The 18626-nt window shown below is 34.2% G+C and overlaps 2 protein-coding genes and 1 long non-coding RNA gene across 3 annotated transcripts in view; 1 reads left to right on the forward strand and 2 right to left on the reverse strand.

Annotated features, from left to right (window-relative positions):
* Positions 1-6601, reverse strand: part of LOC126740205 (nuclear pore complex protein Nup88) — a 173651-nt gene extending 167050 nt beyond the window's left edge. Inside the window, exon 1 of the mRNA XM_050446140.1 lies at positions 6302-6601. Coding sequence (XP_050302097.1) covers positions 6302-6508 — 207 coding nt within the window. The 5' untranslated portion in view covers positions 6509-6601. The remainder of the gene's footprint in view (positions 1-6301) is intronic.
* A 7421-nt stretch (positions 6602-14022) lies between these two features.
* Positions 14023-15396, reverse strand: LOC126740668 (pupal cuticle protein C1B-like). Its single transcript, XM_050446792.1, has 2 exons — positions 15230-15396; positions 14023-14754 (listed from the first exon to the last, which is right to left on the reverse strand). Exons 1-2 carry the CDS (start codon positions 15239-15241, stop codon positions 14125-14127), a joined length of 642 nt encoding a protein of 213 aa, XP_050302749.1. The 5' UTR covers positions 15242-15396; the 3' UTR covers positions 14023-14124.
* A 174-nt stretch (positions 15397-15570) lies between these two features.
* On the forward strand, positions 15571-15955 carry LOC126740797 (uncharacterized). Its single transcript, XR_007662002.1, has 2 exons — positions 15571-15677; positions 15826-15955. It is a non-coding gene; the product is annotated as an uncharacterized LOC126740797 (long non-coding RNA).
* Positions 15956-18626: the final 2671 nt, after the last annotated feature.

Below are 18626 nucleotides of genomic sequence, written 5' to 3' on the forward strand. Positions count from 1 at the left end.
TTTCAACTATTATTTTAAGGTTAATTATAAAATAAAATTACAATTCTTACCTACTTTTAAATATTTTATTTTACCCTAATGGTGTCATTCATACCCTTACTGGTATTGGGACGGACAATAAACCCACTCTATCCGAGAAAATAATAACGGAAAATTAACTTAATTTTTTGAATGCTATTTTATGCTATAAAAAGAGTTTCTTATCGATTCCTATGTATATATATATATATATATATATGTACTATAATAGGCGCTATATACAGTTTTTGTCAAAAATTACAACAGTTTTAAGCAACTTTTTAATAATTCCCTGAAACAGTATCATAAATTATTATCGATGGCCGTAATTTAGGGAACAGTTAGCACGCTCTCCATAGACTACCTCGCCATTCCTCTTTCGTTATGTGCGAAACAAGAATGGAAATATATGACAGAGTGTCATAACATCCGAACTGGTCTACAATTTTTTGTTACATTTTGTATTTTTAGAATCTTAAATTTCTGTTTGGCGTGTTATCAATGGAACTGATCTGATTCAATATAATATTTTACGTCTTCCAGAAATAGGGAAAAATTCTAATCGTCGAGGTTCTTGGGAGGATTTAGAATGTTGAATTGATTTAATTTGTTGGTTTCCAGGAATTGATTTTTGTATGTTTTCCAGGATTTTGACGTGGTTTTTAAGTGCTCTAGAAATTAAAAAAAATATCTTCCAGGCTCTTGGAGGCAATTTCTTAATGCCTTTGATGTAATTTTTTACGTTTTCTATATTTGTTACTCTTATTCCAAATTTTTAAAGATAGTTTTGTGATTATTCCTGGTTTTTGACGTAATTTTTTATGTTTTCCAATAATTGGAATTATTTTTCACGTTTTGCAGTCTTTTATCGGCAGTTTTAGGACTTTGCAACAATCAAATCAACATTTTTCTAAATTCCTTCAAGGCTATTCAGACACCTTTTTTTATATATAGCGTAATTTTCTGACTTTTAGGTATTGGAAATAAATTTTTTTTTTTTTGGTTTTATGGAGGGTTTTCTAGAAATTTTCTCTATTTTTCTAGACTTTTAACGTTGTTTTCCAGAAGTTGACAAAAAGGAATTCTTCCAGGTTCTTGGAAGATTTTTTTTAGTGTATTCCAGGAACTGGAAATAGCTTCTCTATTTTTCCAGGCTTTGGTCATTCAATAATTTTTTTAAGCCCTAGCTATATCTTACAACCTCAAAGAAAATATAAAAAAAGAGAAGAGGAAAAATGATTTAATTCGTCCAGGCAGCTAAAACTGAGTTCTTTCGATCCCATGAACCTCCACAATCTCAATTTGCCTGAAATGTTTTAATTTTCGACTGCCTGGAAAAAAAGATTTATGATCTGTACCCAGGGATTATAAACTGGAAGAAAATATGAAAAGAGGAAGAGGAAGAATGATTTAATCCGCCCAGATAGTTGAAACTGTGTTCTTTCGATCCCATAGACCTACACAAGCTCCAAGTTAACTGAAATTTTTTTATTTTTATCTGCCTAAAAGAAATAAATTATGTTCTGGATGCAGGGACTTATAACCTGGAAGAAAATATTTATTAACCCATCCGAACCCAACCCAACAGAATCCAACTCAACCCAATTCAACGTATAATTTCGACAAGGTGTGAGGTATGATGTTTTTTCGATAATGAGAACATTTTTTACAGTTGTAAAACTTTTTAAAAATGCCGATGCTTTTATAATTGGGTTGGGTTGGATTTATAATTGCGGGTACGATTAAAATGGAAAAACGTAAAATTCGTTATTTAAATTTTTTTGTGTACATTTTCCATGTTTTCTTGGAAAAATAACGTTTAACTTGTAAATTTATTCCTCCGCCATCGGAAAATTGTTCCCGGTAAAATAACACACATTTTAAGCCGTTTCCCATAATTATAAGTGTGATTTTCAGAAAAGTTGCTAAACAAGACCTTCACCGAATAAACTTAGATATTTTATGCGGACTTGACGGATGTCCCTGAATTAACCAAACATATGGTAGTCAATAAGTCGGCCCTCCCGGAAGCCTGGGAGAATCAGCCAAGAAGAAAACTAGAAACGCAAGGCAATAAGCTATATCGGGCGATCCCGGAGGAATGCGGAAAAATGACCAGGAGTCCCGCGGGATCGTCCCGAGGAAAAATACGGTGATAGTTTGGACGGGATAATAATATAATCAGTTTTGTTTGTTTTTTCGGTGTTTGATATGGACGTGGCGTTGTATAAGATGGAAGAGTGCCGGATGGGTTGTCAAGCAAGAGTGACTATGGGGGAACTATATGAAAAAATACTTGTCGATTTAATGTTGATGCTTTTAAAATACTCTTCCCTTCTATAGGACAACAGTTCAATAATTTCTTAAGAAATTATTTTTTCAAATTATTATCTCATGCGCTGTCTGGGATTGTTACAGACAAAAGTGTCTCTTTAGAGGGTAAATTTAATTAAAATTAAAACTGATAAAATCTATTGCTGTATTAGCCTCACTTATGCAACAACGAAAGGATTAAAATCAATGAATATTAAAAGAGAGATAAAAAATACATTATTTGAAAATTTTAGACAAGTCTAACTCCCATTTAGGAACCAAATATTTAATTAAAGCATAGAGTTTGGCAAAATAAAAAAACATTTAAATAAAATCATCAAATAATTGTAAAAACAATGAAAAATAAGTAGACTTGTAAATGAAGCAGCTAATCAAATTACTACTACAAATAAAAACATGATAAAAATAAAAAGTAATGATAATAGACACTTTCCAAATAACCAGAACATCACAGTCAGTATTTTTAAAATTTTTGAATAAATATCCTATAAAAAACCTAATAATCAATTTAAAATTAACATTATCTCTTACAGCCCTGCTCTTGGAATAGATACTATTAGTAAAAGATTTACCTTATTGATCCATAGCTTCATATTTAAAACAGGAATAGTTTCTTCTTAATTTAGGATATCGGTATATAGAACTATCTATCTATCTATTCTATTAACTACCTTCCGATAAATATAATCAATAATTTTGCAGGATCTTTGCCAAACACTTAAAAGATAGACTTGTTGACTATTTACAAATGAATAATATATTAATAAAAATCATCATAACATTTGAAATGGGACCAACACATCCTAAACTGAGGGCTTATATATATATAGAATTACATATTAACACGTTGATGGACGTTACTGCCATAGAAGTATTCTAAAATTCACGCCATGGGACACCTACTACTATGGCAGTAAAATAAATCGCGTATGAAAATTCACTTCTGCCATAGCAGTAGGAATTTGAATATAGATTTACTGTAGTTCAACTAATACTGTCCCACTGCAACTCTTTTAAATTTGGGGCACTGTCCTGCTAGTAGGAGAAACTAGTTTGCATAGGCAAGCTGTTTGTTAGTTGAGTGGGGAGTAATTTTGGCGCTCTTACTGCTATAGCAGTAACGGTCTCATTGTTTACTACCCAGTTGTATCTTAACTGTCCCAGAGGTAGCACGTATTTTTGTTTTTGTGATCTGCGTAATTAGTAATGGATCCTAAAGAACAACAGAGATTGTTAAAACTTTATGATGAAGTGTCTAGTGATATACTATATAATACTGTGAAAGTGATTCTACGGACACGGAAAGGTCGGACCCTTTTGTAGACAGAGACGGTGAATTTGATATAAATGACCCTACTTATCAACCCAGAGATAGTGATTTAAGCAGCAGTTCTGAAATTGAGAAGTCAGAGAAAGAAAATATTGAAACAGATACCAATTGTGAATATATTGACACAGAAAATGAGGGAAACGAAGACAAAGATGGTGAGTTTTCCAGTTTTATACTTTTCTTTGTTTATTGCATGTTTCTATTCTTTTTTAGATGAATGGGTTGAATTTGTGCAAGATATCAAGATAGAATTTGTGATGATATGAGTTCCCTTGAAGTATTTCAAATGCTTTGGACAGCTGAAATCAAAAATTTAATAATAAATTGCTCTAATAAATATGGTGAGACCATGTCCAGAACTTCTCGACCACACAAATAAAATTCGAGGAATTTGATATTTTTATAGCTGTGACCCTTCTTAGAGCCCAAATAGGATATCCCGCGCTAGGGAAGGTCTTTTCAGTGGATCCCTTATACTATCACCCTATATTTTCTCACTTTATGTCTGGAAGAAGATATGAGTAAATTCTAAGATACCTATGTTGTTATGAAAATGTAGGTCAAGATAAACTGTACAAGGTACAACCTCTTCTGGACATTATTATCCAGAACTTCCAAAATGCTTATAGCCCTGAGGAACACTTAAGTTTAGATGAGTCACTACTGCTTTTTATAGGAAGGCTTAGTTTCAGACAGTACATAAAAAATAAAAGAGCAGGATATGGAATAAAATTTTTTGAGTTATGTGCGCCAAATGGGTACCTATTTAATATAGAAATATACAAAGGAAAAAGTGAAAAAATTGAAGCGGAATCAAAAGTGGATTCGCTTGTTTTGCGACTAATGAGTCCATATCTCAATAGAGGACACCATCTGGTGATGGATAATTTTTATAATAGTGCAAAGCTCTCAGAAAACCTCTTAAAACACAAAACTCACACAACAGGGACCCTCAGGAGCAATAGGAAAGGCAATCCAAAAGTTGTGACTTTGAAAAAGGGGGAATACATCTGGAGAAGACATCGAGGTGTATACGTCTCTAAATGGAGAGACAACAGGGATGTCTTAGTTTTAACCACCAAGTGTCATCCCAAGTTAATTGAAGTCTCAAATCGCTTTGGCTAAGGTAAATTTTTTGTTTTTTTAAAATAGGTACACTAATATAATAATATATATTTTTTTAAGGTGAAATTAAAACCAGTTGAAGTAGCAGAATATGACAAATATATGTCTGGTGTTGATAGACTGGATCAGCTTGTATCTTACTACTCATGCCCACGAAAAACAATAAGGTGGTATAAGAAAATCATTTTTCATTTACTAGACGTTACAATATTTAACGCATTTATTATTTACAAGAAAAAAGTAAAAAAATATCAGAATGATTGAATTTCGAGAAAAGATTATTCGAGGATTGCTCGAAATACCTGCAAATGAAAAAAATGGTACACTTTTTTTTAAAACAAACAAAAACATTGCTGTACATGACAATCGGCGAACACCAGCAAGACCAGATAATAATGATACTCCACATTTTCCCGAAAAAATCCCCTTGCCCTCTGAGAATTATAAAAGGAAGAACTACTTTTTAAACTGCAAGGAGTGTTTCAAAAAGGACACAAGTTTCATACAGATGTAAGGGTTGTGAAGACAAACCAGCATTATGTCCGACATGCTTTGAAAGTTACCATTTTAGCCTTATAGGAACTAGTTTTTACTTTAAGTTGTATTTTATTTCTTTCTTCAAAATAAATGTTTCTCCAAGTTAAAATGTTTTAGAAATTTATACTGCTCTAGCAATATAGTGTCCCAAAATTGTCATTAAAAAATTACTGCCTATGCAGTAATGCGTCCTGTCATAAAGTCAGAAAGTAATGTTGGTGGGTCACAACTGTTATGGCAGTATGGCGTCCAAAGTTGTTTTTTTCAAACCTTATCCTATTTTATATATATGGTCAAAATATGAAAAAAATCGGTTCATATGTTTCTAAAATATCAATGTGATTTTTTTGGAACATTGACTATGTTCACACTGTCCATCAATGTGTTAAGAAATATATTAAATGAAAATTTATTGTACACCATAAACCGTAAACAGTCGCAGGGATAAATACAATTTCTATGCTTTTGACTGTTTACTATTTAATTTTCACTCCATGTCACTCTGAAGTCAATGAACCAATCACCCAAACAGTCTTTTCAATTCCCTTTTCATCTTATTATGATTGTGAAATAAATGTTCATCCACCTAAATATTGGTTTTTTTCAGAAATACTTAGGTAAAATAGTTTGATACCCGCAAAGAGATCATTATGTAATAAAGTGTTTCATTACAGTATGTAAAATCATGATTTTTTTTATGTTACTAAACTTCAAATCAAACAAACAAAATTGACCAATATTGGGTTAATTAATTGCAATGTATTGAGCAAAATATTAATGTATAAATTCAATACTAATAAATAAACCAAAAATGTACTATCTGAATGTAGAATGTCTGTTTATCCCCCCTTGACCCTCTAGCCTGGCTCAGGCTCACGCGTAAAAGTGAGGTTATGTGGACATATGGATTTTCCCGCAAATTGTAATACAAATTTAACATTGTTTTTAAGTACTTACCTGATGAATTACATTATCCCCCTGTTTACTTCTGGCCGCCTTAACATTTAACGACAAAACACAATTATTAGCGAAGTCCCACGTAAATAAAACCGAGTCCCGCACAGCGATCAAGTTCAGCGGTTTATTGACGGATTTCGGGAGAATTTCGCACGCTTCCTTGAATATTTTATGTTCGGCTAGTCGAAGGTAATCCGTGGAACTCATTTTTATGAAGGAATTTTATTAATACGTACGAATTTGTATTTTTTTGTAAAAAATCTTATAAACGAACAATGTTTTGTAAACAAACAGCACAGTGACAAGTGTGACAGATGGATGATGGCGAACAGCTGATCGGCCGGTAGAGTTGGGCTAATAGAGTTGGGCAACATGACCGAATCATGTCTTATACATTTTGGGCCTATATAATAAGATTTCAATATTGGATTAAGAGGATTCAATTAGAAATACTATAAGGGATGTTTACAACATTATAGACAAATATTTTCTTAACCTCCTTTCACATTAAGGTAAGTATCTACAAAAAACCTCTAAAGATAAATAATTAAAACAAACAGCATTATATTAGGAAAATAATAGTCTATAAATTTATTATGGGTGCAAAACAATCCAGTCATCACTTTTCCAGTTACCCAGCTCCAAGTCTAGTTCACAATGAAACACATGATGGCTTAGAACCAATCTCCTCTCACTGAAACTTGAATATATCAAGAACCACTAAAGATAAAAATAGAAAACAAATTGCACTAGATTAAGGAATGCATATATATAAAATTTTGTTAAGGTTGCAAAGCAATCAAGGTGAAACTTTTCTCAAGTATCAGACTCCAAAGCCAGTTAACACTATAGCATGTGATCGACTCTAACTAACTCAGTTCCGTAAAAACTAAAATATCTTAACCACAAAAGATATATGCGACATTTTTACATTGGATTGGGAAAAAATGATCGACGAACGAAACAATGATCGATGTTCAGGGTACAAAAGTATCCAGACAAAATTTTTTCAGTTATTCGACTCTTAAATCAATTAATAGTGTAGCAAACAATAGCTTTTAGCCAACCTTCTCCTAATGAGTAACTATTCTATATTCAACAAATAAATCGAAAACTGCTTGGGATATAATAAATGCACATGTATCAGTAAGGCTAGGAAAAAACAACTACCTGAAGTAATGATAGTCAAGGAATCAGAGATCAGAGAGGAAAGCGATATTTCCAATGCCTTTAATGAGTATTTCATTAAATTTATCAACAGATTTGCCTAAAACTCTACTCCTTACATGACCTTTATATTGCCAGAGACCCATGATATATCCACCCATGTTTCTGATGCCATTGACTGAGAACGAGATTGACAGACTAATAAAGCTGGAAAAGTTCTTGTGAGATGGATGATGTTCATGTAATCTGCTCGTTTCATGCTTGAATGAAATTCTTGTTCCGGTTATACATTTAATTAATTTATCTTTTGTACATGGATACTTCCCCAATGAACTGAAAAGATCAATAATTGTGGCACCTCTACATAAGTAAGGAGAAATAAGTGACATTAGTCATACAGGCCATTTGCTTTTTTGCCATGTCTTTGAAAAGGCCTTTGAGATAAGACTTCGGACCTTTAAAGTCGTAACTTTAAGAAAATATGGGTTTGCAGCTGGGCGATCAACAACCGATGCGGTTGTGTCCTTTTATCTGGAAGTCCTTGAACATTTTAACAGAAAGTTGAAGTCTCTTAAGGGAATATTCTTCGATCATACTAAAGCTAGTTGTCATTAAATGAACCATAAAATCCTCCTGAGCAAATTGTACATTTATGAAATCAGGGTACCAATTTATCAGTGGATCGAAAGACAGGGAGAACTCAGGCAACCAGGCTGCGAAGTAAGAAGCGAATATCTATATCGAGTTGGTTAGAGGTTAAAGCTGGAGTACCTCAGGGTAGTGTTCTTGGAACTATACTCTTTATGATTTTTATCAATGATTTGCCATTATTTGTTAAATGAAGCATAGGATAGTGTCTAGAAATTATACTATAAATAACCCTATTAGCACATGACAGTTCAGCCATTATTCATGCTGAAGACTGGGAACAGTTGGCAAGCAAGGCAAACCAATGTGTGCAGGAGACTAGTCTAAATAGGGCCAAAGAAATGGACTTCATCTTAACTCTCTCAAGAAAAGCTCTGTGGTCTTCACTCCACTTAGAGCACAACATGAGCCATTATACTTTTTGATCTTAGATTGTGCACTGATTCAGCCAGAATCACTTACTAAATTAAGTAAGAATCTTGCAAGTAAGAATTATGCAATTTTGCAATTCAGAGATTATGTACATCAGACTAGCGTAGAGATATTTTTATTCAGCAAAAATGAATCATTAGAACAATTCTCCTTCCAACTTTTTCACTTTTAAAGATGAAAGGATCCTTACAATTACAAGCACGAGGGCGTAATATCGAATCGAATGCAAAGTGCCCTAAATACTATACAAAACTGGGGCGAAACTGAAGGATTATCTTTAAATCCTAAAAAAACAATTTTAGTGCCGTTTACCAGAAAAAGGAAGCTAGAACTCAAAGCACCTATAATAAACGGAACTCAGCTAACATTTTCTAACGAGGTGAAATACCTGGGGGTTACCTTGGACCACAAACTAACTTGGAACAATCATCTAGACAAGACCATTTCCAAAGCCATAGTGGCAATCTGGACATGCCGCAAACTCGTTGGCAAGACATGGGGGCTAAAACCGAAAATGGTATACTGGATCTACCAAACAGTCATTAAGCCCATCATCACATACGCTTCGCTGGTATGGTGGCCGAAGACCAAACAAATAACCGCACAGACCAAATTAAACAAAGTCCAAAGGCTGATATGTCTAGGAATAACCGGGGCAATGTCTACTTGTCCTACCACAGCTTTAGAGGCACTGCTAAACATGCCTCCACTTCACATAAGCGTGAAAAAAGAGGCAATTAACAGTGCTTACAGGCTTTTCCAAACCGGCAAATTCAAGCCTGGGGATTTAAGTGGTCACCTGCGCATCCTCGAAGAAATTAAACTGGAAAATGCCAGCAAACCACGTGACCACATAACGGCCATGCTGGATCTAGAAATTCCATTCGAAGTGATCATAGATGATCGCCAATCATGGGAGAAAAAAGAAGTGCCAAAAGCCGACAATGCATCGCTATGATACACAGACGGTTCCAAACTAACAGAAGGAGCAGGACTGGGCGTGTCAGGCCCTAACATTAAGATCTCAAAGTCACTGGGCAAATACCCTAACATCTTTCAAGCTGAAGTGCTTGCCATAGACATATGCGCAGAAGAGTGCATCAACCAAGGCCTCCAAAGAAAACACATATTTATACTATCAGACAGCCAAGCTGCTCTAAAGGCCCTGAAAGCTTTTAAATGTGATTCAAAGCTAGTCTGGGAGTGCAAACAAACCCTAAAGCGCCTTACAACAAAGAATCAAGTAACACTAATGTGGCTACCTGGCCACTGGGGTATAGAGGGGAACGAAGAAGCCGATCGCCTTGCAAAAAAAGGGGCTCAAACACCATATTATGGTCCAGAGCCATACTGTGGTTTAATGAAGACCCACATCACCGAAGACCTAAACAGGTCAGCAGGACTAAGACAGGCAAAAAAGTTTATAACCACTTCTAGAAAAAGAGCTGAACAGCTCCTAGAAATGAACAGATCAGACATCAGAACAGCAGTCGGACTCCTAACCGGTCATTGCCCAGTAAAATATCACCTAAAGGCAATAGGTATAACAGAGGACGACCAATGTAGATTCTGCAGCAATGCCCCAGAAACAGCAGAACACCTGCTCTGTGAATGCCCGACCCAACTCTGCAAGAGGCTCAAGTACCTGGAAGGGGTACAACCAACACCTCAAGAAGTGGGACAACTACCTCCCAAAAATTATATGTATTATATGTTATTCAAAGTCACTATATAATATGTGGTGATATCAACATGTATACCACACGTAACTTCAACAATGTTTACATTCTCAAAGCGCTAGAATACCGTAGGTTCAAGAAGGTCTAGAAATACCATCCTTAAAGATCTTTAACCACTGGCCTACTGATATAAAAAATTAATTTAAATAGATGTTTGCTAGTTGCAGACATTATTCAATTCACTCCCATCAAAACTGGGAATTTTCTAAAGAACTAGTAAAGCTAAACCTATAAGCCAAATTGCATTGAATTTATGTAAGCACATCGGAAAAATATTGTTTAGGATGCAGCACAATATCGACGAAACTTTTCCAGTTTTCTCACTCCAAGTCCATTTGACAGTTCGTTGGTAGCCACCCTCCTCTATTTAAACTCACGAGGCTCCTAGACCACTTAAGATAAAATTTTGAAACTAACTGTCCTATAGATTAAGGAAATAATTAAAGTATAATGTGCAAAGCTATCCAGAAACTCTTCAAGTTATCCCTCTGCAAAGCAAGTCAATAAAACGTTTATGGATACAGACCACCTTGACCTCCTACTATGACCTATTCCGAAATACTATATTTCCATATCCAGTGACATAGACCCCAAACGAACACACATATCCCTCACTTTTGAAATTAATAAATCTCTTCCTGGCAAAAGCAAGAGACTTTTTGTTTGTTTGCCGTTTGATATTGCCTTTTTTTTGCATCAAAGAGAGTCGTTGGAACGGAGTCAATTTTAAAGAGTCAACAGCATCTTTGAGCAAAACGTTAAAACTAAAGGGTATAAATTGCTTTTTTTTATTCACGTAGTTTTTTTTTTCTTTTATTTGCTACGAGTAATTGCATATGAATATTTATGAAAGTTTTATATCTGGTTAATATTGAGGCTTTGGTATTAGCAAGACGTTTCATGATTTGGTTTTTATAGTTTATTGCCGTTGAGTGTGAACGTACCTTTATGTAATATTGATTGACAAATGCCGATTATTATTGATTTCTGCTAAGGTCAGCAGATATGGTTAGGTGTTGACACTGACATAAAGATGGCAGTGTATTCGGATTTATGGCGAATTAAGGCTTAAGCCACCCAAAGAGAGGAAAAAGTATAATTTTTTATGCTTCACCCCTTTAAACCGAATAAACAAAGCTGCCTAAACCTAAACAAAACAATACAAGACATTATAATGCGGGCATTAACCGCCAGAATAAGATTTGGGGGGGCCGTCGCCAATAAATCGTCAGTGGTGTCGGTTCCATAATTAAAGACACGTCGCCCCCCTCGTTCCCTCCTCCTTCCCTCACAGCGAAGCAGAAAGGGGTCTATAGCCACCCCTTTCGACGCCATTACACACGTTCTAATGAAAGATGTACGGTTAATTTAAGGCCCTTTCGGGATTTACAAGAAAAGGGATTCGAGATTCTTAGCGAGTTTCTTGCTTTATGACTTTTCATGGGTTAGTATAGGCTTATATTGTTTTCGATGGTGTTTACTTAGCTTTTATAACGCTTCAAACTCGGCTATCAGTTTTTTTTAATATTAAAAATTTATTTTCTGGAACGCTAATTTGCAAGAATTGCTTATTTGGCTTCCCACCATCACAACCGCCCCACACCAAAAAGTCTAATTTCAAAATTTTGATCTTCGCACCCCTATATATGAGGAAAGTTTCTTGGGGAATACGTATTCCTTTATTTCGGAGCCACATCCATAAAATGTGCCTTCCTAATGTATGTTCAAAATTATAAAAGGGTGAAAGGCATTATTATTCCGACACCTTATATTATAATCTTAAATGCTTAAAGTTTGGCAATAATTAACGTCACCTGCACGGAATTACTTCTGCCTCTAAATTTAAGTATATAGTGATGAGGAGAGAATTTGTAATTTCCAAGTTTTTTAGTTGAAAGAATAGGGTGTTTTAGTGTAATCTCGTCTCAAAAATAACAATTAATTAATAAATCCATGATCTTTATTAGATTTGTTTGCATCATTTCCTCTCTCTATTACTATTATTATCATTATTATTATTACTACGTTGAAAAGTAATGGTGAGAGCGCGTCACTCTGTCCTAAACCTACTAATTCTAATAATTTCCTATATTCAGATAATCAATTGACTATCTTAAAAAGGAAAACTAGATCAAAAATTCTCTTTTCTATGGAAGAGATACTAGACTAGGTCGCTCAGATCACTTATATAAAAATTATAATTTGCAAAATTTATGCTGAACTCTTTTAAGGCTATTGACATGATTTTTTTAGACAAGGTCCCTCACTATTTCTTATTATAAAAACCAGTAATTTTAGGTACTTGGAATATTAGCGATATGGAATTTAAACTCTAATTTAGGGTCAAAGCATATATCTAAATACCTACAATAGAAAGAAAAGGCATGAAGGACAAAAAGTGACAACACAGCATTTATTTATATTCAAGCTTAAAGCCATTCTTAATTTCTAATTAGTACCAATCTAATAGAGTTTAGATTCTATTGCAACAAAAGACGATAAATTTCCCTATAATTCTTGATATCATCTGCAAAGACTAATGCCAAATTCTTAAATACTTGTGTGATTCTTGATTCAATTTGGATTCATTTGATTTCATTTCAATTGATTCAATAAATAAATTCAATTCATTGACATTCAATATATGATGTTGATAAACCAACAAGTTAGATATTGTGCTTTGTCTATATTGAAATGGTGAAGAAATAAGAGAAAATCGTCTTCTGTAACCAGCTTATTGAACATTTTTGAGAGGTATCTGCATTCAGTCAATCTTGAAATTATTGTACGTAGGGGAAACACCATTAGGGCTGTTTGAGAAATTTAATGGAACATAAGATAGTTCATCAAACTCTTCTTGGGTATTTAGTGATATTTATTGAATATTGTCACATTATCTAACATCTTGATAATTTGGAAAATCACTAAGACTGATTGATAGACCTAAGCAAATAAGTCTGCTTAAGCTGTATCATTCATCAATGGCTCCAGAATTACCAAAATGCATATCCAGAGGTAATCCAGTAGTTATACGTCTAGTTATATGTCCCTAAAATCTTTTAGGATGATTCTGCGAATTATTTTCAAGTGAGAAAATTTATAAATTGTGACATATGCCATAAAGGGTTTTACAAGTTGCTCTAAGATTAGAGAATTCTTAATAATTTGATTAACACATTTTCTATATTTAAGATAAAGCTCAAAACTGAATCTCTAAAATCTAACTATAATTGAGAATGAATTGCAATGATTCAACCAGCATAACTACATCATAATCAGTAAGAGACAACTCGAATAGCAAGTGACTCAACTTGGTTTCTAGACCAGAAACATTGTAAAAGTAACATTTTAGTATTTTAAAACCTGATTGTTGCTAAAAACCCCAATCTCAGTTAAATCTACTGGGCTTGTCTTTCAATAATAACTATTGGTGGCCAGAAACCACTATAGTTAAGTTTGCAATCATGTTTTTCACTAACACCAACCCTAAATTTTCTGAGATCTTTAAAAGTTTAACTACCTCGTCAGTATCAAAAAAAAAAATCATCAACATCATCGTTATCAATATAAACATTCATCAAATGTTGAATATCTATAAACATTCCAGGAACATCTTAGAAGAATTTCAGAAATGTGTGACTTCTAATTTATGTTCCAAAAACTACCGCTAATCCTCCTTCACACTTGGATCTCAAAGCTTCCTAAGCCTACAGTTCTTAAATCAAACATTCTAGCTCATTCAAATATATACAAACACATTTATTAATCACAACCAATTTATTACAATAAATAAACAAATATATCAGTCAAAAAATAACATCCTTAACAAACCATCATTTACCAAGCGTACTGGGCAAGACCAGAGTTGAAACTGACGTGAGCGACAGCGGGGGCAGCAGAGTAAGCAACTCCCAACAATGGACTAGCTTGAGCAGCATAAGCAGCTGGGGCGGCATAAGCAGCATGAGCAACTGGAGCACCATAAGTAGCATGAGCAACCGGAGCGGCGTAAGCTGCACGAGCGATTGGTTGGGCAATTGGGGCAGCGTATGCAGCATGAGCAATTGGAGAAGCATAAGCGGCACGAGCAATTGGAGCACCATAAGTGGCCTGAGCAATGGGGGCGGCATAAGTAGCTTGAGCGATGGGGGCGGAGTATGCGAGAGCTGGAGCGGCGGCGTATTTCAGTCCGGGGTTCGAGATCCTCACGTCAGATTTGCTTACGCTGGAGTAAGGGGTGTCGATGGTCTTGGAGTAGGTGGAGATCTGTCCAAGGTTGCCGGCGGTTCTGTAGATGTTGGAGGATTGGGAGGTGATGGCCGCCGGGGCGGAGTAGGAGATTGCTGGGGCGCCATAAGCTACGGATGGGGCGCCATAAGCTACGGCTGGGGCTGAGTAGCTGAGCGGTGCTGGGGCCAAGAGGTTGCCGGCGCTGGCGTAGGCGAGGGTAGCGCAAAGGATGATGAGCTGAAAGTGAGAGTGAGAAGTATTGTAAAGAGTTTAAAGGTCTCAAAGGTTGCCAGTTGAGAGATGATGGATGATGTATGGTCACATGCTTTCATCAAATCTCTTATGTTTGTTATAAATTTCAATACGTGAATAGATAATGTGAAAAAAATATTGAATTTAAATTATTAGGTAAGAGATTATAAAATATGATGACAAGACAATTTTTAAGCAGGTTTTCATTTCTCATGCCTAACAAAAAAAAAATTAGGAAGCAGCCTCCTAAAGAAGAATTGTTAGAAAAGGGGTTGGAACCATAGGTCCTCCTTTATCTTCAATTTTCACTTAAGCTATCTGTTTTGATTTACTGTTTAGTATTGTAAGTCGGTACTTTATTACTTTCAAAAGTTGTAACGAGTGTTCACATTTAAAGAATAAATAGAAATTTGTAAGACGATTTTCTAGAACTTAGCCATACAAAACCAAATATTCTTACCTTAGCAGCCATTTTAATGAAAATTCAAAGAAAATCTGAATTGAACTGAACTGTAACTGAAGGATCTCAGACAACTGATGCAAAAATCATAAGTCACCGGCGGTTTTATACCAATCGAACTCGCACCAAAAACAAAACCAGTTTCGGCAATATGGTACTTCAATTAGCCCAAAAAAAAATCCACCCGGGGAGATTTTTACCAAATCATTAAATTAACCGGATCGTAATGATGACCGCATAAGAAGAAAATTGGTTTAAGGTCGTCCGCGTGTAAGCGAAGGTCTTCAATGGGCGGCGGCCGTTGCTTCATTTCTTATTGTATTGCAAAAGGTCAAAGAGAATTTTAATTCAAACAGTATAAGAAATGATCGACAAGTGGTTTTGGCATCAACAAATATCATATGGAGTAATGTACTGTAAATTTAATGGATTCTGTGGATGTATAGATGTAAGACAATATTTGAACAATACTTACTGTTGCATTATATATTTTATAAAATATACATTACGTTTTTGCAGAAGAACAAAATATTAATATACAGTATAGTGGTGCTCAAGTACAATCATTTAAATATATTTATTGTTTCAAATTTCAGAGGTGCAGCTAATCTTCACAATATATGGCAACAATGCTAATAACATATTACACGAGATGTGACGAGTCGATCCGATAGCACGTTTGATAGAGATATTGACCATTGTTATGAGTAAAGCAGCGTTGCCAAAGCAGTTTACCGGATAAATTAATGGAGAAATGTCACTCGATTTGATGTTTCGTTTTATATTTTATGTCTTTCACGCATTAAAGTTTTTAGTTTGGTAACATACAGCCAATTAAATGGGCTATTTAAATCATCCTTTAAATGTCATTGCATTTGTATAATATAGAGCATCGTATCCTTAGCAAACAAGATTTTTTACACTTTTGAGTTAATGTAATAATTTTACCCAATGTTGAGTAAATTTAATAAAGTATATTTTATCATTTTTAAGGGTTTAGTTGGATAAATGGCAAACAGAAACATCAAAGCTCTTTTCACATTAAATGACGAGCTTTGATGTTTCTGGATGTTTCCGTTTGCCCCGAAGAAGGCCTAATATAGGCCGAAACGTTGGCAATTAAAGCAAAAATGTAAAAAGCTTGGAATTTTTTTGACCATTTATCCAACTAAACCCTTAAAAATTAAAAAAAAATTGACTGAGTCACTAAAACAACACACCAAAAAAAGTATATTTTAATCTATGTTGTGAATATTTAATCTTTTTTTATCCAGTAATTTTAATTAGAATCTTTAAAAAACCTAATAAAAATAGGTAAAGCAAAGTTTATTTAAAATAGTCTAAAAAAAAGTGATTTTAGTATAGTAAAGAATAGAAAGGAAAATAAAATAATTCAGGGAAATTTGAAACCCAAAGCATAAAGAAAACCTTTCAATATTTTGAATAATATAATAATTATAAAACTGTGGAAAAAATGGAAACAAACTAAAAATATTATATATACAAGATTATAAAATATTGTATGTTGAGTATTAAACATTGTATATACAAGAGAACAACTAAGCATGAAATATGATTAATTTCTTGTAATTACTTTTAAAGGCAGTCTGAGAGAGAGTCATCCATGTCAGTGGTAATCAATTAAAAAATCTTGCTATTTTAAATGAAAAACGACGCTCAAGACTAGCAGTCCTGTGACGAAGTGGTGAAATTTTACCCCTAGATCTAGCAATAATATTATGTATATGAGTTCTAAATGCTATACGATTATACAAATATGATGGACATTTTAACTGAATGATTCAATTCGATTATTTAGTTAAAATCTCCTTCATATTCAATCAGTTCCATTTGACCAACTTATTTGATAAATGGTCAAAAATTAACCTTAAACGGCAATTTTGAATCAATTGTATCCATCTCTTATCAGCAGCTGTAAGGCATTTTTTATAAACTATGTTAGCATGGTTGAACATAAATAAAACATTGATAAAATAAGAGAGTAACACAGTAAACCCTTGTTTTTTTAAGGTAAAAAATGCCGATTACTATACAACAATTTTAGCGGAGCAATTGCACTTCTAATACAGTTTGTAACCCAAATTACGAATGACATTTTTCAATATTAACTGATAATTTCAATAATTTTTATTTATGTATTTTAGGAAAATTAAAAAAAAATAATAATTTACTTTAAATAGTGAGCACTTTGAATTTAGTCAAAAATACACAGACAGTTGAATTCAAGTGCATAAAATTTGTATGCAAGGAACTAAAACATTTATCAGTAACCTATGCCATCAGGAAATTTAGCAAAAAATAGGTCATAAAATGTTTCTATCCTTTCTTTCTTGATACGATTCGCTCATTATGAAAATTCCCGAAACTAATTCAATATCCCCGGTAATGCCTAGAAAACTATTCCCTTTACATAAGAAAGGGTTAGGTAGGGGACGTCGAAAAGGCGTCGGACTTTATTTTATCGCCAACGTCAACAAGACGTTGTCTTTGGGATTTATTAAGTTTAAGGGAGGACGTTGGGCAAAAACCTTGAATTTTGATATTGTGTGTGTGCCAGCTTGAGATTACGGATAATAAAGGTACGGTTTTAAGGCTTAAGGGTATTAGGACGCTAATGAAATTTACCAACTATATGGCATTTAATAAATTAGCTTGAAATAAATAGGTCGTTCAGCCATTACGAAGCCTCATCACAAGAATATCAAAAAGGCACTAGCAACAATAACAAAATCAAAAAAAACACAAACAAGAAAAATCGGACGGACATATCGTATAAACGTGCTCACTGGGCCAGATCCGAAAGTCGGCCGAAACTAAAATCCAGCACAATAAAGAATCAGTTTCCAGTTTGACGGGCCATTTAAAATTCTGGAGTTCGTTTGTGTACGTATTCGCGGATACGTCATACATACGCGGGATTATTTGTTTAGAAAATCGGAGAGTTATATGCGAGACAGGCCTTGTATTATCAAACGTGTAGCTTATTTTAAAGTTTTCCGACAGCCCGAGTTTCTCTGCCAAGGGGAAAAACTATAATATCTATGTTTTCGCTGACCGCTTATTTTCCTTATATGTATAATATGCATATGTATAACATGCTTGTAAATACGAGTATATACAGGTTGGAGAATTGAATATTAAGCATTGTACAAAATGATGGCGGGACCGCCTCCTCTCGTTGATGAGCGACAGTCTCTGGTCGTCTTATAGGTATTTAAGGGCATTAAAAGGACTAAATATATTTATAATTAGAAAATTTTGTCATTCAAAAGAAACTAACCAGATGTGTGAACTTTCCAAATTGTCCATAGATAATAGATGAACCAAAAGTTATAGATGATTTCGAAAAATCATGGATATATTTTATTTCTCTGTA

Source organism: Anthonomus grandis, chromosome 9 (genome assembly GCF_022605725.1).
Source record: "Anthonomus grandis grandis chromosome 9, icAntGran1.3, whole genome shotgun sequence".
Classification (NCBI taxonomy): Eukaryota; Metazoa; Arthropoda; class Insecta; order Coleoptera; family Curculionidae; genus Anthonomus; species Anthonomus grandis.